Source organism: Oncorhynchus gorbuscha, linkage group LG01 (genome assembly GCF_021184085.1).
Source record: "Oncorhynchus gorbuscha isolate QuinsamMale2020 ecotype Even-year linkage group LG01, OgorEven_v1.0, whole genome shotgun sequence".
Lineage (NCBI taxonomy): Eukaryota > Metazoa > Chordata > Actinopteri > Salmoniformes > Salmonidae > Oncorhynchus > Oncorhynchus gorbuscha.
Genome location: NC_060173.1, coordinates 39,297,085 through 39,320,252, shown reverse-complemented (window position 1 = coordinate 39,320,252; position 23,168 = coordinate 39,297,085). Strand labels below are relative to the sequence as shown.

At 41.9% G+C, this 23,168-nt stretch overlaps 1 protein-coding gene across 1 annotated transcript; it reads left to right on the top strand.

Annotated features, from left to right (window-relative positions):
• Positions 1-1,358: 1,358 nt before the first annotated feature.
• LOC124037568 (NEDD4-binding protein 1-like) lies at positions 1,359-23,168 on the top strand. Its single transcript, XM_046352394.1, has 9 exons — positions 1,359-1,882; positions 3,502-5,021; positions 16,508-16,638; positions 19,454-19,550; positions 20,540-20,647; positions 20,775-20,876; positions 21,002-21,090; positions 21,128-21,187; positions 21,231-23,168. Exons 1-9 carry the CDS (start codon positions 1,565-1,567, stop codon positions 21,383-21,385), a joined length of 2,580 nt encoding a protein of 859 aa, XP_046208350.1. The 5' UTR covers positions 1,359-1,564; the 3' UTR covers positions 21,386-23,168.

Sequence of the window (23,168 nt, the reverse complement as noted above, 5' to 3'; positions counted from 1 at the left end):
TCTAGATGATTCTGTGCTTCCAACTTTGTGGTAACAGTTAGGGGAAGGCCCTTTCCTTTTTTTCTCTCTTTTTTTTATTAACAACAAATCAATACAGGGAGTACATGTGGGAACACAAGTATATATGAATAATATACAATGGACAATTGGGCTAGAGGGTACAATATCACATTACACAAGGGCCTTAAGGGACATACATACACTTATAATTTCAGCTTTTTTGTTAGTAGAGTATTTAATTGTCTTAAAATATAGTTAAATTATTTTTGTACAGGTTCCAGACAATCCAGAATAGATTTTTGGCTTATATCCAAATGTATTAATAGTGAGTGTGTTACTACAAATATTTGTACTACTCCCCTCTGTCAGCTGGAAACCTCTCTTTCCATATATCAGTAAGATCAAACTTTTCCATAAAAAGTATTAAACCCAAATTCTGATTGATTAATGCACCTGAATGGAAGCAAATCCCTGCAACAATATTCCAACATCTAGTGGAAAGTCTTCCCAGAAGAGTGGAGGCTGTTATAGCAGCAAAGTGGGGGGACCTACTCCATATTAATGCCCATGATTTTGGAATGAGATGTTCGACAAGCAGATGTCCACATACCTTTGGTCAAAAAGTGTATATTTATATTTAATATTCTGACATTGTTCATTCTAATATTTCTTAATTCATTAATTTTTATTTTGGGGATTTGCATGTATTGTCTTGTTGCTCTGTTGGAGTTAGGACCATAAGCATTTCGGCTCCGCCCATAATAACATCTGCAAAATTATTGTACCAACCAATGAAATGTGATTTGTCTTCTGCAAAAAGTGCTGTAACCTGGAGATATGGCGTGTTGGAACATTACTATAAAAAGGTGTGTTTCAATTCAACATGTTGGAATTATTATTTCTCGCTGATATGACAGAAAAGCAGCTCCTCCTGCTTCCTAAACCGTACCGTAAACGATGCATGTTTGTGCCGACTGAGCGTACGGGGCTCTTAGCAAAACTCCCCAGTACAGAATATGCCTTAATTCCAATTAATGTCATGTGTAATGGAACTGAGTCTTGTAATGGAGTAATGGAAGCTTCTGCTCCTCGGATACAAAAAAACTAAATATGTCCACTTCTTGTTATCCTCACTGACGCAACCTTATCCAGATAACGCCACCCTCGCTCCAACTAGAAAGAGTCAGAGCAAGGCTTGGCTTTACATATTCCAAAACCACTTCTCTTATTCCCCCTTTTGTTCGCCACTGCAGTCCATTCCTTAACAGTCTACTCCACTCGACGCGCCGTCAGTTTCAAACAAAACATCCGCCTCCGCCATCTTCATTTCCGTACGTTCCGTAGTACACATTGTCTTCTTTTGATGACATCATCACTGGGACTTTCCGGATGCTTTGGGATTGTCGTGTAAAAAGTTGTTTTAAAATAGGATTACTCTAGGTAATATATCACGGCAGGGAAGAGGAATATAGATCACAGGAAACCAGGAACGAGGGTAAAGATCGACATGACACCGAATGGTTAAAATATTAAAACTCTCCGTTGTCAATAGGGACAGATATTCATGAACAGAATGTCAACAACGCGGCCCCTCCTTGATATGAAGCGAGTCACCGAGGTAACCTGTTCGGAACCGCCCGAAAACAGGCTATCACCCGTAGCGAGCAAACAACAGCAAGAGGTCCTGACAGTGGACGAATTTGCGGTCCTTGAAAACAAGCAAGAAGAACTGAATTGCGCTAAACGCAAAGTAGAACAGGTTTTCCAGGTAGCTTTCACAATTATCGGCCTTTTGGACCATACTGGAGCCCACTGTAGTACAGCATCAAGGCAGATATGGCTTAAACTCAAGGGAAAGAGAGACGACGTGTCGAAGGCAAAGGTAAACATTGACTGTGATTAATGAAAGGCCCATTCTTCAAGTGTTTATTTATTTTTGTCAGTTATGCAGTTCAATAGCAAATACCTTTCGTTGGTAGAGCAAAGGTCCATCCTTAAATGTTATGTGGTGGTAATAAAATAAGAGGTACCTAATTGGAATAGGTATGATATGACCAATGTAAAAATGCTGATATGAAAAGTTGTTTGCGTTTCATAATATAAGGCTTTGTGTAATCTTCTTTCTAGCTAACTGTACAGGTTATATTAGTAAATATTATAAAACTAGTCCATCTGGGTGCCAGGTTTACAACATCATTACATAAGATCCCGACTGCATGATGGGTGTCAATGACACTTTTGTGCTCAAGTTCAGTACTGATTTCCCTGTTTATTCTACAACTCTAAAAACAGCAGTCATAACATATTTTACACTTCAGTATCTTGATTTTCCCTTTGCCAACATTGTGCAATGGGCAGATGAAGTTCAATGTACAGGTCACCGGATTGGGTAATATTATATTACTATTGGTGCCAGTAAACTTGGAATCCCCTTCAACCCGACTGAGAACACAGAAAACGGAAGCCCCAACATATTTATGCCTTGCCACGTCATTTTTCTCCCTGGTGTACATAGTCATCAGGAAACCATGTGCACTCTATGGAGAGGAGACACACGTATGTATTGTGACAGCCAGGGCATCTCAAACTTGAGGCTGATTCATCAAATATTTCAGGTAACTGTTGAGATGTTGAGATTTCCTCATTGGGTTTCAGTTGATTTCTTACAACTTCCCATCTTCCACTTTTCAGTGATGTTTTCTTGGGCAGGTGGAGAGGGGGTATCCCTGAGCATCCTATTATCAGTTTGAAAAAGTTTTGAACATGGACCTTCTCATGTGAAATTATTTAATCAAATCAAATGTATTTATATGGCCCTTCGTACATCAGCTGATATTTCAAAGTGCTGTACAGAAACCCAGCCTAAAACCCCAAACAGCAAGCAATGCAGGTGTAGAAGCACGGTGGCTAGGAAAAACTTCCTAGAAAGGCCAAAACCTAGGACGAAACCTAGAGAGGAACCAGGCTATGTGGGGTGGCCAGTCCTCTTCTGGCTGTGCCGGGTGGAGATTATAACAGAACATGGCCAAGATGTTCAAATGTTCAGAAATGACCAGCATAGTCAAATAATAATAATCACAGGCAGAACAGTTGAAACTGGAGCAGCAGCACAGCCAGGTGGACTGGGGACAGCAAGGAGTCATAATGTCAGGTAGTCCTGAGGCATGGTCCTAGGTCTCAGGTCCTCTGAGAGAGAGAGAAAGAGAGAATAAGAGAGAGCATACTTAAATTCACACAGGACACCGGATAGGACAGGAGAAGTACTTCAGATATAACAAACTGACCCTAGCCCCCCCGACACAAACTACTGCAGCATAAATACTGGAGGCTGAGACAGGAGGGGTCAGGAGACACTGACACTGATGTAGTCTAGATCCCCATCCATGGTACTTTATGAACTAGGTGTGTTGCCTACACCTGTGTAAGTTGATGTTGGACAAATAATTTTATGTTGTTGGCATGTCTACTTCTCTAACTGGTGTTGACTCTGTGTTGTTGCAGGAGTACCTGAAAGGTCTCTGTGACCCAGAGCTGCAGCAGGTGGAGCGCTACCCTGTGGACATCCACTGCATCTTTGCCGGTGCCCGGGGTTTGTTCCTGGATCGGCTGCTGCGGGACACCAGCGCTGAGGTTGTGGTGCTGGAGCCGGGGCGATTGCGCCTGCTGGGCTGCGTTGAGTCTGTCGTCATGGCACAGAGCCGTGTGCAGCAGTTTGTTGCTCTCTTCCAAGAGAAGCGGAACCTGCCCGGAGACAGGGAGCAGACCGTCAAACGCACCTTCAAGATGTTTGTGGAGGAGCGAGACGATAAGTACGCCATGGAGCTGCTCTTGCTACCCAGTGCCCTGAAGGAGGAGCTGCTAGGTCTTGCCCAGAGCCCCACTCAGCCTGGTGGGGTTATAGACGTGGACCAGGATCGCTCCCAAAGCAGCACCCCTGTCACTGACCTCTCCAACCGCATCGTGGACACCAGCTTTGAGGAGAAGGCGGCTGGGGCTCCAGCCGGGGCCGAAGCGGGGTTGCTGAATGGCATCCGACCCTCCCACAAGCGGCGGTCGTCAGAGAGCGAGCTGAGGGACACCAAGAGGCAGTTCTCCCTAGAGAGGAGGGGTGAGTCGATTGAGAAAGAGTGCCACACTGTAACCAGTGACAGCCGAGCTAAGACTCCCTCCAAGGCCAACATGGGACTTATGGTGCTGGACTCCAGTGCGGATGACCGGGAAGCTGTGGCCCCTGAGACCAACCTGCGGTGCCTGGTGAACTTCTTCAGGACCATGGGCTACCAGCAGGAGGTGGTGGAGAGGGTGGTGAGGGAGACGGGCCAGACAGAGGACACCTTCCTGCTGCTGGAGCGCATTGTGGAGGAGAGCCAGAGAACAGAGGGGCAGCGAGGTGGGGCGTCCTCAACCCACGACCCTGAGTCTTCATCTTCCTCCTCCACTACTTTCTCCAGGGATAAGGACAGAGGGACAGATAGAATACCAAACAGAGCCCTGGATGTAAAGTCCAAGGAGAACATTAAGCCACTCAGCAGCAATGCTGTGGGACAGAGGGGACAGTGTAGCAGCATGCTGCAGACAGTGATACTAAAGAGGAGCAGCACTGGTCAGGGGGCTGCTTACAATATCATCACCATTGATGATGACGAGGACAGTTCCGACACTATGACTGGCGTTAATGCCAGGACGGCAGAGCAGCTGGATCCTCCAACGGGGTCCAGGATGGACTACTTTTCCCGGGGAGGGGCTCAGACCATGGGGCCGGTACATGTGGAGAGTGTGACGGCACTGCGGAGCACACCACAGTGTCCGACCCAGCCAGCAGGTACAAGGCCAGGCTGCTCCTACCAGACCCTGTCAGCCAGGGTCCCTCCACCCCGCACAGAGCCTCCTCCACCACCCCTGACTGCCACGACCCGCTTCCATGAGTCCCTAAGAACCCCCTACTCCCTGACCCTACAGAACAAGCCTGGACACCCTGACCTCCGCCACATCATCATCGACGGCAGCAACGTGGCCATGGCGTGAGTAATCCCCCCTCTTACTGTACCCACACACATTTTGTCATCATCAGATAAGACTTTGTCTGGACCACCTGTGTGTAGGCCTATGTGAGCTCTGGTGTGTGAGTGAAAGCAAGAGTAACCCTCAGTCAGGACTTTCTCATGGGTAACATTATAAATGCTCATAGCTGAGAGCTCTTCCAGTAATCCACTGTAAATGTATGTGTGTATATATATATATATATATATGAGTAGATAGGCCTAGCACATGGCTGCAGTGAGGGGCGTCTAAGTGGCTTTCCAGATGGGAAAATCTTTCTCTGACTATGAAATAAGTAATAGTAATGGGCAATTCCACAGTAACGGAATTGCGCTGAGACTCAAATGTTTCACTTAAAATATATGCAAAAACCATTGGTTTCAAAGTTTAACCAACCATACAACTCTCTGCACAATGACTACTTTGAACAATTTACACTGAACATTTTACAAAAACACATTTATTTAATGAGCTCTGCCCCTAAGTAAGACCAAATTTGGTTGGTTCAGACCAAATCTGAACAGATCAAGACATCTATGTTTCACAACTTTGGACATCAAAGTACAGCTCAGTAGAGTACCGTACAGAACAGTGGAGTATATACAATAATGTAGATTACAGTACAATACAGTAATTATAGTGTACTCTAGTGTGCTTTACTGTGTACTGAACTATACTCTACTTTTCTTTACTGAGATGATCTCTACAGTACTGTACTGAACAATACGCTGATATTATTTTACTGTGCTGTACTGTACTTAATAATACATGAGGCCATGTGCTATGACATTTTTATCATGGCTGTGACATGGCCATATCCTAACTAGAGGTTTACCAATTTATGATTTTTCAATACAACTCTTTCAAAACTCTGCTGCCTGTGACTGGAACGAATTGCAAAAATCGCTGAAGTTGGACACTTTTATCTCCCTCACCAACTTCAAACATCAGCTATCTGAGCAGCTAACCGATCGCTGTAGCTGTACATAATCTATTGGTAAATAGCCCACCCATTTTCACCTACCTCATCCCCACAGTTTTTATTTATCTACTTTTCTGCTCTTTTGCACACCAATATCTCTACCTGTACATGATCATCTGATCATTTATCACTCCAGTGTTAATCTGCAATATTGTAATTATTCCCCTACCTCCTCATGCCTTTTGCACACATTGTATATAGACTCCCCTTTTTCTCTACTGTGTTATTGACTTGTTAATTGTTTACTCCATGTGTAACTCTGTGTTGTCTGTTCACACTGCTATGCTTTATCTTGGCCAGGTCGCAGTTGCAAATGAGAACTTGTTCTCAACTAGCCTACCTGGTTAAATAAAGGTGAAATAACAAATTTAAAAATACCGATTATTGGAGGACCAAAAAAAGCCATTACACATTAAGAGGCGATTAATTTTTTTTTTTTTTTTATCATGTATTTGTAATAGTGACAATTACAACAATACTGAATGAACACTTATTTTAACTTAATATAATACATAAATAAAAATCCATTTATCCTCAAATAAATAATGAAACATGTTCAATTTGTTTTAAATAATGCAAAAACAAAGTGTTGGAGAAGTAAAAGTGAAATATGTGCCATGTAAAAAAGCTAACGTTTGAGTTCCTTGCTCAGAACATGAGAACATATGAAAGTTGATGGTTCCTTTTAACATGAGACTTCAATATTCCCAGGTAAGAGGTTTTAGGTTGTAGTTAATATAGTATTTATAGGACTATTTCTCTCTATACCATTTGTATTTGATATACCTTTGACTATTGGATGTTATTATAGGCACTTTAGTATTGCCAGTGTAACAGTATAGCTTCCGTCCCTCTCCTCGCCCCTACCTGGGCTCGAACCAGGAACACATCGACAACAGCCACACTCGAAGCAGCGTTACCCATCACTCCACAAAAGCCGCGGCCTTTGCAGAGCAAGGGGAACAACTACTCTAAGTCTCAGAGCGAGTGACGTTTGAAACACTATTAGCCCGTACCCCGCTAACTAGCTAGCCATTTCACATTGTTTACACCAGCCATTAGGCTAATAGGCTTGAAGTCATAAACAGCGCTGTGCTTGCGAAGAGCCTCTGGCAAAATGCACAAAAGTGCTGTTTGAATGAATGCTTACGAGCCTGCTGCTGCCTACCATCGCTCAGTCAGACTGCTCTATCAAATCATAGACTTGGGAAGGTGTGGGAAGGTGGGAAGGTGTGAAACGTATCACAGAGAGAAAGAAGCCAATCAATCTTATTGTACAAGTTCTCAACATTTTATGAGCTATCACTCAGAGAAAATTACACCAGCATTAAACTGATTCATTGATTGAATGAAACTATATCAATGCATTTGAATTATGAAGGTCATATGATGGAAAAGACAAAAAAATTCAGATTCAGATTCACGTTTGTTCTACAAGAGGAAATCTTAGCACTTCTCACACATCACATAGGCCTCAACAAAACATAGAAAACCCAGCAGATACACTCCCATCTGACCCCACCTCATACCTGCCCATATGGGGAGTTGTTCATAATAGAACCCCACAGTGGACATGTCATAATACCCATAAAACCTTGCGGTCAAACAGGGAAATGATTCCAACCGTTTTTTTCCACCATTCATTTTTCCCATAGAGGATTTTATAAACACTTCAAATAAGGGCTGTGTTTTGTGTAGGCTTACCCTGGCGTGATGTTTTGATAACTGTAAATCTCGGACAAGGTGACTTTTAATATATTGGGCTCTATTTATTCTCAGATTTAAAAATGATAATTAAAAATTAAAGTAGACGATCAGCTGATAATTAGCATTTTTTGGGGGGGGGTAATTACAGGCAAATATATTGATAAAAGTCACCTTGTCAAGGCCTCCTGAGTGGCGCAGTGGTCTAAGGCACGGCATCGCAGTGCTTGAGGCGTCACTTCAATTGGCCCAGTTTTGTCCGGGTGAGGGCAGGGTTTGGCCGGGGAGGGGGGGGGGGGGCTTTACTTGTCTCATCGTGCTCTAGTGACTCCTTGTGGTGCTCTGGACTTCTGCCGGCTGACTTCAGTTATCAATTGTGTTCAGAAGTGGGTTTTAAAGTGGGTGTCAAGAAGCGCGTAAGTGGGGGCTCATGTTTCGGAGGATGCATGACTCGACCTTCGCCTCTCCCGAGCCCGTTGGGGAGTTGCAGTGATGAGATTGGATTACAATTGGATATCACGAAATAAGGGGAGAAAAGGGGCTACCCACCCCCCGCCCCCACAACAAAAAAACGTCTGCCTGTCCAGGAGAGATTTACAAGGTTATTAAAACGTCATGCCAGTAAGACAACCATTATTTTAAAAATCCCCCGTGGAGAAACATTTCCCTGTTTGACCGCTACGGTGGTATAGTAAAATACACTATAACATACTGTCTTATTCTATAGTGATAGCACCTGGGAGGAAATGTAATTGTCTGATTTCTCCAACCTGATGGGAGATCAAAGCAGTGGTGGTGTGGGTGGTCTGGGCTGGAGATCATGTGTTGGGCATTGCACTGTATATTGCTTTTGTTCAATAGGTGAGGGGGGATCCAATCAGTTTAGATGCCGTGAAAAAAATGAAATAGTAGGCCTACTCCAGTGATATGAAATAATCTATACACTTTTATGCAAACCTTCAGAACATACAGTGCGAAACTTGAAAGAACTTGTGGTTTTCAAAATAAAGTTAAATTATACAATATATCACTTGCTCACTCTGAAGTGGAAATAACAATGTAGTCTAACAACATCACTCCCAAATGGCACAGATGTGAGGATTTTTTTTTCGCTATAGAAGCACTGGTCCTCTTAAATTCTAATTACAAGTTGCACATCTAAATAAATATTTAGGGTCATATTAATGGTCTACTCTGCCATTCCTCCACTTGACACCACGGCTGCCAAGAATATAGGGTTGCTATAAGACGTAAATGGGAAAATAATGGACTTGTGAAAACTATTTTTAAAAAGCTATACCTGTGCCACCAGAGACTCTGGGTTCGCGCTCTGTCGCAGCCGGCCGTGACCGGGAGGTACGTGTGGCGATGCACAATTGGCCTAGCGTCGTCCAGGTTAGGGAGGGTTTGGCCAGTAGGGATATCATTGTCTCATCGCGCACCAGCGACTCTTGTGGCGGGCCGGGCGCAGTGCATGCTAACCAAGCTATACCACTACCATGAGATATGTTTAATGGTGACTACAGCCCTTCTGAAAAAACATTTAAATCGTGTTAATGCAATCATTTTTTTTCTCCCACCCTCCTCCATGTATTCAATGTATTCATTTCAAACGTGGCTACCAATGCGCCTTTACTCCCGTGCTATTATGACATATCTGGCAGTTCCTTCTTTGTATGTGTCTAGCCCAGCGTTTCCCAAACTCAGTCCTCGGGACCCCAAGGGGTGCAGGTTTTGGTTTTACACAGCTGATTGAAATCATCACAGCTTGACGATTAGTTGATTATTTGAATCAGCTGTATAATTCTAGGGCAAAACCCAAAACATGCACCCCTCGGGATCCCGAGGACCGAGTTTAGGAAACGCTGTCCTAGCCCCTTTGCTAGCTAGCCAACTACATAGCTAACACAATCACTTCAGATTGAAGCTGGAAAGTCAGCAAACGAGCTGCATTTAGTTTAGGTTCACCTTTCTATTGAAATTTCTTTGTATATATCCATAGAAAATTATGCTGTTTCATGATTTCGACTGGCTGAGAACAAAGCTGCCTGTCTTGACTCCTGACACGTTTATTATTATGGAACACGGTGGAGATCGAATTTCAATATTGCAGCGATGTTGCAAATGTCGAAGATAATGTATAGATACTTTTTACAGTGGAGATCAAGTTTATAAGTTGCATGGCTGGGCAGATGAGACAGTGGATCTGTAAAAGTAGTAGTGCGTTGCTAGGTGACAACGTAAACGATGGCACTTTTTATGAATGTGGTTATGTGTATATTTAGTATATCATGGGCAGGATAGACTCTAACAATGGGAATTCCACACCATAATTAAGCAATAAGGCCCAGGGGGTGTGGTATATGGTCAATATACCACGGCTAAGGGCTGTTCTTATGCACGATGCAATGCAGAGTGCCTGGAAACAGCACTTAGCCGTGGTGTATTGGCCATATATCACAAACCCCAGAGAGGTGCCTTAATGATTATCAATATAATTAGAGCAGTAAAAATAAATGATTTGTCATACCTGTGGTATACGGTCTGATATACCACCTCTGTCAGCCAATCAGCATTCAGGGCTCAAACCACCCAGTTTATAATGAACTATACTCTACTTCTTTACTGTACTGTAGTTGTGAAACCAACTGTGGTTTGTGACTACTTTGATTTCCCATTGTAGCCAATTCAATTGCTGAAAATCTGTTAACGATTTCGTAACAGAATTCTGAGTTCTAATCACTTGCATAAACAAAATTATACCAGTAAAAACACTAACTAATTGATAGGCCTACCTTGTTACTTATGTGAACTTTTATTATCCTGTCTCATCAGGAGGGAGAGAAATTAGAAAATATCATAAAGATATGTGGGATTTGGGTAATGGAATTTCAAATCGCAAGGCAATGTTTCTTAAATGTACAGAAGGCAGACATTTTTCTCCAAAACGAAGTATGTGTTGATATTAGTTGGCAGGGGTCTTTACATCAACATGATTGTGTTTTGATATATTTCTAATACTTTAAGACTTTTTCTGGTAGACCCCTTTCCCATCTGTTTGACCAGAAATCAAAGCCTTAGCTTATTCCTAATTTTTAGAATGCAAGATGGTTGAAAAATGTATCTATGCTGAAATTTCTCAGAAATATAGACTCTTAGCTTTTATTTAACACCCAATTGGATATGCTCCTATGAACGTCACATTGGTGCTCATGGGTCCTTTTACATGGAAATGGCCTAATATAAACTCTCTTTCTTCACTTTTGTCAGTTTTCCTGTTTCTTCCTTCTTGCCCTAAGCAATTTTATTCTGTCTACTGAAGTCATTACTGGAAGTATGAACAAGTATGGGGGTTTTATTTTAGAAAACTACAAGGGGGATTTTTTTTTTGTGTTTGTTTTTTTTGCATATTTCAAGGTGATTTTACTATCCACGTCAATGGTACTGGGGTTAGTTGCACATCCTGTTTGAACTCACTTTCTCTTTAAGAGGGAACTTCCCAGTAACTTTGTATTTGCCTCACAAAAATTGAGATTTGTGTGTTTTGAGCTTTTGTGTGTATGTGTTCATCATGCTTTCTGGAAGTTTGTTTGCAAGGCCTGTTATGGTTTCTACTTAAAACGGTCTCTGCCCATATTGTTCAGCACTCTCACTATTTTTACTTGGACTCCAAGTAATATAAACTAACCCTATGTCAATCTTATTTTTAGATAAACATTCCATTCGGAAAGTATTCAAACCCCTTGACTTTTTCCACATTTTGTTACTTTACAGCCTTTTCTAAAATTGATTAACTTGTTTTTCCCCCCTATCAATCTACACACAATACCCCAAAATGCAAAAGCAAAAACAGATTTTTGCACAAAACTGAAATATCACATTAAAACCGGCATGGTGGCTTGTTAGACAAAAGGGGAAGTGGGGGTCAACGACAGAGTGATAATTATAACAATTGAAATGCTAATCCTTTGCACATGAACGCTCACTCATTCGGGAACAATTGCAATCAATATATATATTTATGCTCAGTGTGTCGTCTTGATCGCTGGTGAAAAGTTTGTTTCTGTTGGAGAGTTTCGTCCTCGCTCTCTCTCTCTCTCTCTCTCTCTCTCTCTCTCTCTCTCTCTCTCTGTCTTGGTTAGAAGGGATAGTTCGGAGTGACATTCATTCATTTGTTATAGAATGGATGTTTTGGCGGTTGTCGTTCTTCGCGTTCAATGATAACAAATTCCTAGCTGCAGACTAGTAATTGATATCAAAGACTTGTTCTTATTCTGTTGGTATCGATGGTCTAAGAGTTTAACCACGTGGTATGGTTAAAAGATTCAGCAATTGTCTACAACCTTTCTCCCCTCCTAATGGAGAAAAACATGGTCTGGTGATAATTTCTCAAAGTTGGGTCTTATTCCGAATTGCAGAAAGGGGCTGTCCCAGGACGCCTGACCCTAACTGGGCTCAGGGGCGGTCCTCTGATTTAGTTAACTCCAATTTCCTTTTTGAGTTTTCCTTCATTAAACAGTCACATTGTAAAATTGTGTAAACAGTGTCATACTCACTCATTCATCTTATACAACAATTAGATGTAAACCTCATATCTGAGGCTATTATATAAACAGCGTCATGGTAATGTGGCCAAACCGTCTCCCATGATCTTCCCCAAGTTGTAACAAACGGACCAGTTTATAGCTGGATTCTTCACCGATCTTATACTTTCTCTGGAACATGAAATTTGTTCGTACCTCAAGTTCCGTGAGGTGGAAGGAATTCCTTTGTTCTCTATGAAAATGTACTCTCTATACTGTGTGTCCATGAGGAGATCCTCAGGAATTTATGACATCTCTCAAAAACCATCAAGTGCTATGATGAAACTGCCAAAGGAAAGGAAGACCCAGAGTTACCTCTGCTGTAGAGGATAAGTTCATTAAAGTTACCAGCCTCAGAAATCGCAGCCCAAATAAATGCTTCAGAGTTCAAGTAACAGACACATCTCAACATCAACTGTTCAGAGGAGACTGAGTGAATCAGGCCTTCATGGTCGAATGGACATTAGACCGGTGGAAATCTTTCCTTTGGTCTGATGAGTCCAAATTTGAGATTTTTGGTTACAACCGCTGTGTCTTTGTGAGACGCAGAGTAGGTGAACAGATGATCTCCGCATGTGTGGTTCCCACCATAAAGCATAGAGGAGGTGTGATGGTGTGCTTTGTTGGTGACACTGTCTGTGATTTATTTAGTATTCAAGGAACACTTAACCAGCATTCTGCAGCGATGCGCCATCTCATCTGGTTTGCGCTTAGTGGAACTATCACTTGTTTTTCAACAGGACAATGACCGAACACACCTCCATGATTACATCATGTACCTTCGTTATATAGGTATGCATGTCAGCTGTGACATCGGGTTTGCACAACAGGCGTTAAACTAGACCTAGGCCAATACCGATGTTGGCATTTTTAGCTAATATCGTCTGATTCCGATATGTTCACTGATTATATCGCGCATCCCTAGTAATTAGATTAATGTATTGTGAAGGATCAACAACTCAGGGTAGAATTTGATGTATAATTGTACAACTTTCAGAAAGTGACATTTCGGACCTGAATGTCAAAACATTCAAGAGATACGGGTGCTCAAAGTTGACAGCCACATCTTCATCACTGGAAAAGAAAACCAGTTGAGGTTGATTTTATTTAAAAGCTGACAAACAGGGTTGTCGTTTTTTAATTTTTTTATCTGGAAAAAAAAGTTTTGCATAAAAATTGTTTTTTATTTTAACCATTTAATGTCAATGATCTAGCTTTTTTCATATTCACATATGTTGTAGCTTATACTCTATTTGACATAATCTAAGGCAGGAATTGGCAACTGGCGACCCCCTTTTTTAGGCCCAGCGGCCAGCTATCTAAACTTGTAGTAAGCATGGTCGAATTACCCACCGGGGAGGGGCCCATTGATCATCCGTTAACTGCAAACATTTGCCTCCAACCTCCGGCAAATGTGTAGAATTGCATGAAATTAGTTTTAAAGTTGCCCATCCCTGATATAAGGTTTTTGTGTTATGCCCGCCATCGGTTCAGACAGAGCATGCTCTTGAATACAGGGTGGATGTCATGCTTTGGTTGATAAATGTACTAAAATGGGAGTACAATTTTCAACATTCAAATGGTACCACAAAGATGGTTGGAGGTCCACTTATTCTGAAATAGTTTCTGTAGTTAGTAACATATACAACTAGCTTTCCTGAAAATATTTTGTTAAAATAGAATTTGATCTCTGAGAAATTAAGCTAATTGATTGCACCTAAATTGGCAATTTCTTTATTTATAGGATTCACAAAATATTCAATAAATATAGTACCCAACATCCGATTTGGACCAAACTTGTTCCGACCAATGAGTAAGACATGAGGAATCCCGGGGGGGGACAACAGCCATTCACAAACCCCCCACACCCCATGCCAATCCCTCCCTAATAACCAGTATACAGTAACAATTCTCTGTTTGACAAGTAGTATGAAGCTGTTTCTTGGAGTATTGCTTTTCCAATCTATGTAATGTTGATGGGTTTCTTCCCCTGTTAAAAAAATAGACAGCAGATTTAACCACAGAAAAAAATTCAGAACAAACTGAAATGGTGGGTGTCATGGCTTTCTGAATTTTTTATTTATTTTACCTTTATTTTACTAGGCAAGCCAGTTAAGAACAAATTCTTATTTTCAATGACGGCCTAGGAACAGTGGGTTAACTGCCTATTCAGGGGCAGAACGACAGATTTGTACCATGTCAGCTCAGGGGTTTGAACTTGCAACCTTCCGGTTGCTAGTCCACCGCTCTAACCACTAGGCTACCCTGCTCGCCAAACATTGTGGAGAGGTTGGAGTCTGCTTGATTGAGTGTGTGGACAGGTGTCTTTTATACAGGTAACAAGTTCAAACAGGTGCAGTTAATACAGGTAATGAGTGGAGAACAGGAGGGCTTCTTAAAGAAAAACTAACAGGTCTGTGAGATCTGGAATTCTTACTGGTTGGTAGGTGATCAAATTCTTATGTCATGCAATAAAATGCTAATTACTTACTTTAAAAAATCATACAATGTGATTTTCTGGATTTTTTTAGATTCAGTCTCTCACAGTTGAAGTGTACCTATGATCAAAATTACAGACCTCTACATACTTTGTAAGTAGGAAAACCTGCAAAATCGTCAGTGTATCAAATACTTGTTCTCCCCACTGTATGTGTATATGTATGCGTATGTATATGGATATATATATTTACAAAAAAAAATATATGGGGAATTGGAAATGATACAACCAATGACATTGATGGAAGCAAAAATCTTTCCGCAATATTAAGCTGATCCACACCTTTAAAAAAAAAGGAGGGGAAAAAAACAACACAACGTGCCATTGGAACACAGGAGTCATGGTTGCTGATAATGGGCCTCTGTACGCCTATGTAGATATTCCTTTAAAAATCAGCCGTTTCCTGCTACAATAGTCATTTACAACGTTAACCGTGTCTACACTGTATTTCTGATCAATTTGACGTTATTTTAATGGACATAACATGTGCTTTAATTTTAAAAACAAGGACATTTCTAAGTGACCCCAAAACTTTAAACTGTAGTGTACGCAAAAAAGAAGAAAATCTGAGTTTACGCATTTTTAGATCATTGATGTTAATGGTTTAAAAATGACAATTGATGTTTTCTTCTCAAGAAATAAACAAGTAATTTGACAACACTGTTTGTACGCTTTTAAATGATACACTCAACCGTTTATCTTTCCTAGTGATGAAGACATGCATGTCTCATGGTATGGTGGGGTATGACAAATGGGTCAACTTTGAGCAGCTTTATCTCCTGAATGTTTTGGCATTCAGGTCCAAAATGTCACTTTCTGACCAATTGTTCCATGGGCAAACGTGTATTGAAAGTTTGTTTCAATTAAAAGGGATGCTGTCAAAAAGTGATTAAAATGGATTTACCTCATACACTACATGCTTGTCTCAAATCTCATTCCAAAATCATGGGCATTAATACAGTGTTGATCCCCCCTTTCCTACTATAACAGCCTCCACTCTTCTGGGAAGGCTTTCCACCAGATGCTAGAACATTGCTGCAGGGACTTGCTTCCATTCAGCCACTAGAGCATTAGTGAGGTCGGCACTGATGTTGGAGTGAATAGGCCTGGCTGTCGGCGCAGTCGGCGTTCCAATTCCAATCCCAAAGGTGTTTGATGGGATGACGTCAGGGCTCTGTGCAGGCCAGTCAAGTTCTTCCACACCGATCTCGACAAACCATATCTGTATAGACCTTGCTTTGTACACAGGGAAATGGTCTTGCCTTCCCCAAACTGTTGCCACAAAGTTGGAAGCACAGAATCGTTTAGAATGTCATTGTACACTGTAGTGTTAAGATTTATCTTCATTGGAACTAAGGGGCCTAGCCTGACCCATGAACAGCCCCAGACCATTATTCCTCCTCCAGCAGGTACAGTTCTCCTGGCATCCACCAAACCCAGATTTGTCTGTTGGACTGCCAGATGGTGAAGCATGAATCATCACTCAAGAGAACTCGTTTCCACTGCTCCAGAGTACAATGGCAGCGAGCTTTACACTACTCCAGCCGACGCTTGGCATTTGTGACAATATCGTTTGAAGGCAGTCATCAATTTGGCAATCTGAAATAGAACAATCACTTGATGTTTTAGTTATAAAGCCGTCCTAAACCTAATCACTGCTAAATAACCCTTCCTCCCGGTCTTCCTCCTGCTCCTCTTTAGGCACGGTCTCCACCGTTTCTTCTCCTGCCGGGGGATAGCCATTGCTGTTGAGGCCTTTTGGAGTCGGGGCCACCGGGAGATCACAGTCTTTGTGCCTCAGTGGAGGCAGAAGAGAGACCGCTATACCACAGGTCAGAACAGACACTCCACAGCACAGGCCACCTCAACCTGTGCTAAATCTCATCCTTCTGGTTTTGGGTGGTAGAAAATGTACATGAAATGTACCGGTAGGAAAGCCATCCAAGGCTTTGGTCAGTTGAAAGACGATTGGAAAATAGTTGGGAGGATTCATGTTTGAATAGTTATAGTGTGCTCTGTTAAGGATATGTTTAAATGCAGTGGTGATTTTAGCATGTAAATCTTGGTGGGGTAAACTCCCAAAAATGTTTAATGCATGCCAGCAAAGATACAACACTAAACAATACATTAATTTCACCATAACGGTGACAAACGGTGCCCACAAACTGTTAGGTCCTATATAGAGCTGTCGCAACAGCAGTGCTTTCTTTTCAGCACCATGGAGTGAATCCTTACCACTGCTACACCTGGCTTTCAGCGGAGCCTTGTCTGACAGCGAAAGTTAATTCAGCCTCATTTACAGCCTTTTTTTTTAAACAGCTGATATGGCTGACTTGCTTGAACAAATGTGGCTTCTACTGACAATTGAGATGTACAAACTATGGCATAAGGGGATGACGAGCAGATAAGAAGCAATCTGTCATTTTGATTTAAGACATTAATGAGCGAGGTCGGACAGACGTACAGTACCAGTCAAAAGTTTGGAGACACCTACTCATTCAAGGGTTTTTATTTATTTTTAATATTTTCTACATAAACTATGAAATAACACATGAATCATGTAGTAACCAAAAATCAAAATATATTTTAGATTCTTCAAAGTAGCCTTGATGACAGCTTTGCACACTCTTGGCATTCTCTCAACCATCTTCACCTGGAATGATTTTCCAACAGTCTTGAAGAAATTCCCACATATGCTGAGCACTTGTTGGTTGCTTTTTATTCACTCTGGTCCAACTTATCCCAAACCATCTCAATTGGGTTGAGGTCTGTTGTGTGGAGGCCAGGTCATCTGATGCAGCACTCCATCACTCTCCTTCTTGGTCAAATAGCCCTTACACCGCCTGGAGTTGTGTTGGGTCATTGTCCTGTTAAAAAATAAATGATAGTCCCACTAAGTGCAAACCAGATGGGATGGTGTATCTCTGCAGAATACTGTGATAGCCTTGCTGATTAAGTGTGCCTTGCATTCCAAATAAAATCACAGACGGTGTCACCAGCAAAGCACCATCACACCTCCTACTCCATGCTTCACAGTGGGAACCACACATGCGGAGATCATCTGTTCACCTATTCTGTGTCTCACAAAGACACGGTGGTTGGAACCAAAAATCTTACATTTGAACTCATCAGACCAAAGGACAGATTTCCACTGGTCTAATGTCCATCGCTGTAGATATTCCATAAAAAAATAGCCGTTGCCAGCTACAATAGTCATTGACAACATTAACAATGTCTACACTGTATTTCTGATCAATTTGTGTTATTTTAACATCTCTAGGTTTATGTGGGACACTAGCCCACCTGCCAACATCCAGTGAGATTGCAGAGCACCAAATTCAAATATAGAAATATTCAGAATAGATTCAGAATAGATACAACTATTTTACATAGGTGTCAGATTTAAAAATGCTTTACGGCAAAAGCATACCTTACAATTATTTGAGAACATAGCCCAGCAGACAAATCATTTACAAACCGTAACCAGCCAAGTAGAAGAGTTGCACAAGTCAGAAATAGTGATAAAATTAATCACTTACCTTTGATGATCTTCATATGTTTGCACTCAGAAGACATTCATTTATTCAATAAATGTTCCTTTTGTTCGATAAAGTCTCTTTCTATCCGAAAACCTCCGTTTCGTTTGCGCTTTTTATTCAGTAATCCACAGGCTCAAACGCAGTCCCAACAGGCAGACAAAAAAATCCAAATTGATTCTGAAGCTAAGCAGGGTTGGTCCTGGTCAGTCCCTGGTTGGGAGACCAGATGCTGCTGGAAGTGGTGTTGGAGGGCCAGTAGGAGGCACTCTTTCCTCTGGTCTAAAAAATATCCCAATGCCCCAGGCCAGTGATTGGGGACACTGCCCTGTGTAGGGTGCCGTCTTTCGGATGTGACGTTAAACTGGTGTCCTGACTCTCTGCGGTCATTAAAGTTCCCATGGCACTTATCGTAAGAGTAGGGGTGTTAACCCCGGTGTCCTGGCTAAATTCCCAATCTGGCCATCAAACCATCACGGTCACCTAACAGTCCCCAGTTTACAATTGGCTCATTCATCCCCCTCCTCTCCCCTGTAACTATTCCCCAGGTCGTTGCTGCAAATGAGAATGTGTTCTTAGTCAACTCACCTGGTAAAATAACGGATAAATAAAAACGTTGTCAATATAAAAGGTAAACAAGAAATGCACTCTCTCGGTCGTGCGCATGAAAAAGCTCTGTGACACGGCAGGGTCTACTCATTCAAACTGCTCTTACTCCCTCATTTTTCAGAATACAAGCCTGAAACCATTTCTAAAGACTGTTGACATCTAGTGGAAGGCATAGGAACTGCCTAAGTCAATGGAGTCCTAAGTCAATGGATACTGTAATGGCATTGAATAGAAAATTACAAACAAAACAAAAAATCCATCTTCTGGGCCTGAGTAGAAGGCAGTTTAATTTGGACATGCTTTTCATCCAAAATTCCAAATGCTGCCCCCTACCCTAGAGAGGTGAATGGACAAAACATGTTTTTATTTTAAAAAACATGGGCATTTCTAAGTGACCCCAAACTTTTGAACGGTAGTGTATATATTTTTTTGTGCCCCACCTGCCCTGAATGACGGGTCATCACGGTGTAAATGTGTGTATTTCCTCCACGTGTCTCAACAGAACAACATTACCTGAATCAACTGGAAGACCTGCGTCTGCTCTCCTTCACTCCTTCCAGAGAGGTCTGTGGAAAGTGGATTTCCTCACATGATGACAGGTACTGCTAAGTCACACATCTCACCACATCATACAGCCTGCCCACCCTCTGTATATTCAACCCGGTGTCCCCCCTCCTTAATGTACAAAACATTAAGAATACCTTCTAGGCTCGGGCAGTATACCATATACTGGGGTATTTGGAGAAGAAAAATATATATTTTTTGTTAAGTTTAATATTTGTAGCTAGTTTAAGTAAATGCTTGCAGTCAACTTGTGCAATATGTTTGGCGATAAAGAACATTGCGTCACATTATTATCACATTATTATGAAGTTTATTTTAGTCCCCAGTCACATGTCATGTGGACGACAAGGTGTCAAATGCGTTCCACAGGGATGCTGGCCCATATTGACTCCAATGCTTCCCACAGTTGTGTTAAGTTGGCTGGATGTCCTTTGGGTGTTGGATCATTCTTGATACACACAGGAAACTGTTGAGTGTGAAAACCCCAGCAGTGTTGTAGTTCTTGACACAAACCGGTGCGCCATACCCTATTCAAAGGTACTTAAATCTTTTGTCTTGCCCATTCACCCTCTGAAGCGCTCACATACACAATCCATGTGTCAATTGTCTCGAGGCTTAAAAATCCTTCTTTAACCTGCCTCCTCTCCTTCATCTACACTGACTGAAGTATTAATGTTTTTTTTGCTAACATGATGGTGGTCCTTGCTCACCTTTTATTTCGATTTTTTTTATTGAACCTTTATTTAACTAGGCAAGTTGGAACAAATTCTTATTTACAATGACGACCTACCCTGGCCAAACCCGGACGATGGCCAATTGTGCGCCGCCCTATGGGACTCCCTATCGCGGTCGGATGTGATACAGCCTGGATTCGAACCAGGGACTGTAGTGATGCCTCTTGCACTGAGATGCAATGCCTTAGACCGCTCTGCCCTTCGGGAGCCTTGCCCACATTCTCTACTGCCACCTCATCCATACTGACTCACTGTCAGGTGACTCGTTCCTTTCACTCTCTCCCCTGCAGGTTTCTGCTCCATCTAGCAGAGAAGACAGGAGGGGTTATCGTCACCAACGACAACCTGCGGGACTTTGTAAATACATCACAGGCATGGTTGAAGATCATCCAAGAGAGGTGAAGGCCTTTTAACCAATCATCAGACATGCACTAATTTCTCCACAGACATTGATATATATACCATCCATGGACACATTATGTTAAGAATCCTTCTCCCCTAACACTGATTGTCCCCTTTTTCAAGGCTTTTGCAGTTTACCTTTGTGGAGGACCACTTTATGATCCCAGATGACCCCCTGGGGAAACATGGCCCCCACCTGGATGTTTTCTTACGGAAGGACAACAGGTGTGTGTGAAAGAAAGGAGATGATAGTATTGTTCATACACTATGTCCTGACCGTAATGTGTGCGTACATGCATGCACACACGGCATGTATGTGTGAATATTGACCAAACATGTGTCTCTCACAGACCGAGCCCAGTTGCACCTCTTCTGAGGCCGGACCCCCAAGCCACCCCGCAGCATGTCCACGCTATGCAGTCTGCTCCCTGCCCCTCAGCTACCCCCCCATCCCTCAGCTACCCCCTTGATGAGGCCACCCTCCCAATGGCCGCACTCTGGGGCCCCTGGGTGGCACCGCCCTTGCCCTACACCCTCACCCCTTCTCCAGCGGTCGCACCCCCCTCCCCCAACACCGTCCCCCCCCTCCACAGCGGTCACCCTCGGAAACCATAGAGCTCAAAAGTAAGCTGTACGATATCTTCCCCGGCCAGAATCAGCGCATTGACCGTATCCTGTGTGACAACCCCTACATGAGGGACCTGAACGCACTGTCAGGCCTTCTGCTGGGATGAAACCAAGCTCACATACAGTACTCAGCCACTCACACACAGATACACTTAAAAGTCTGTCTGTCGAATGATGGCGCCAAGAGTAGGCCTATGTACGGAAAACTGAGATGTTTTTTTATTAAAGACGATGATCAACTGCACTGCTATTGGGGATGGCTATTTGTTTGGAAGGCATCAGTCTCCATTTTCTCCACATTTTGTTTAAGTTCAACAGTGTCCATGGAACATATCCACTAGCACAAATGCACTTCTATGACATTTCTAAATAGTTTGCTTTCTAGTGAAACCATGGAATGTGGGGAGAAACTGTCCAGCTGGCATATGATGTGCACATATTTGTTCTGAGTACTTAGGTCTTTAAAGTGTGAAACCAAAATTGTGTTGAAATTGCTGTTATAACTGCTGAAGGAAAAGTTATTTTGTTCATGATGTAATATATTTACAGTTTATATTATTTGATTGAGCAAATATGAAAATTGTGACATGTGTAGATATTGTTTTATGTGAACATCTACGAAAAATACAGCAGCCCATAAAGATGATTTTTTTTTAAAACTTAAATCTGCCTAATTGCTCCAGTGAATCACAAAACAGTGCTTTAGTACCAGGTTGGCAGGGTCTGGAGGACCCAGTGCCCTGTACTAGCACACTCCTGTGCTGAGGTTAATTATATCTTCTATTAATATTTTATCTAAAATATGAGTAAATTATATTTCTTACCTACTACACGTCAAGTCTGGCTGCCTCTCATCTTCCAGTACTGAATGTCCACTACACTCACTGAGGACATAACCATTGTATCTTCGGGAGAGTCCCAGACTGACTCGGATGCCAGAAGAGACAATTTACCCATGTTACTCAATGATCTGGCACACCCTGGCCATTCTCTTTTGCAAGTGACTACCTTGTAATGGTAACACATAGCAAACCTGGAGTTCATGGTTTTTCAATAGGATAAGACTCCAGTCACCAGCTATGGCCACCAGAGGTCACTGTACACTAAGCTGTCAGGGGCTAGTTGCTACTGAATCACTTCCTCATTACCACAAACAGAAGAGTGTCTTTTATGAATAAATTAATTTGCTTCAGTTGTATATAACTTCGGTTTTGTATAACAGTAGTGATGGGGGGGGAAATCGATACAGTTACAGATTGGGATATTATATTTCACGATATATCGTATCGGTTTGACAATATCGCAATATTATTGCGATTATTCTTTGCACTAGTTGGCTATAACTGCACCAAAACTCAAGTGTTTTTCCTTAATAGCTTATTTTCCATCTTTTTAAATAGGGAGACAATTTGTTTTCAGCACTTTTATATTACTGATCAAAACTTGTTTTCTCATGCTCTCTCATCTCTCTGCAGCAGCCATATAGTGAGCAATGTTTGAACCATGGAATCACAATAAAATCACAGTATTGAATTGCAATACACATAGAGTTGCAAGACATATTGTATCAGCATCATATCGTGAGGATTATTTTTGGATATTTTTGTCAGTGTATTCTACCAGTGAGGTAAAACTTTGGTCTATGTCTCCAAGTCCCCATTTGTTTACTCTCAACAAAATGCAATGGATGTCAGTCACTGATGTTTGGTTTAAAAAGAAAAAAATGTTAAAACATTTTCAGATTTCTATGAGAAGGGAAATGCTGTGGTATCACCAGGGTACAGACATTTTGTGGGTATCTCACAGTTAAATACAGGGTATGTATATGATCTCCACAGGCTGGTAAAGTTAAGGCTATGTTTTTGTCATAAACAATAATTAATTTTCTTA

What these genes read in the sequence shown, in the direction of transcription:
- LOC124037568 (XM_046352394.1), top strand. Translation starts at nt 1,565, where the DNA reads ATGAACAGAATGTCAACAACGCGGCCCCTCCTTGATATGAAGCGAGTC. An exon ending in ACGACGTGTCGAAGGCAAAG is followed by an intron (nt 1,883 to 3,501) that starts GTAAACATTGAC and finishes GTGTTGTTGCAG; the next exon opens with GAGTACCTGAAAGGTCTCTG. An exon ending in TTGAAGATCATCCAAGAGAG is followed by an intron (nt 20,648 to 20,774) that starts GTGAAGGCCTTT and finishes CCCTTTTTCAAG; the next exon opens with GCTTTTGCAGTTTACCTTTG.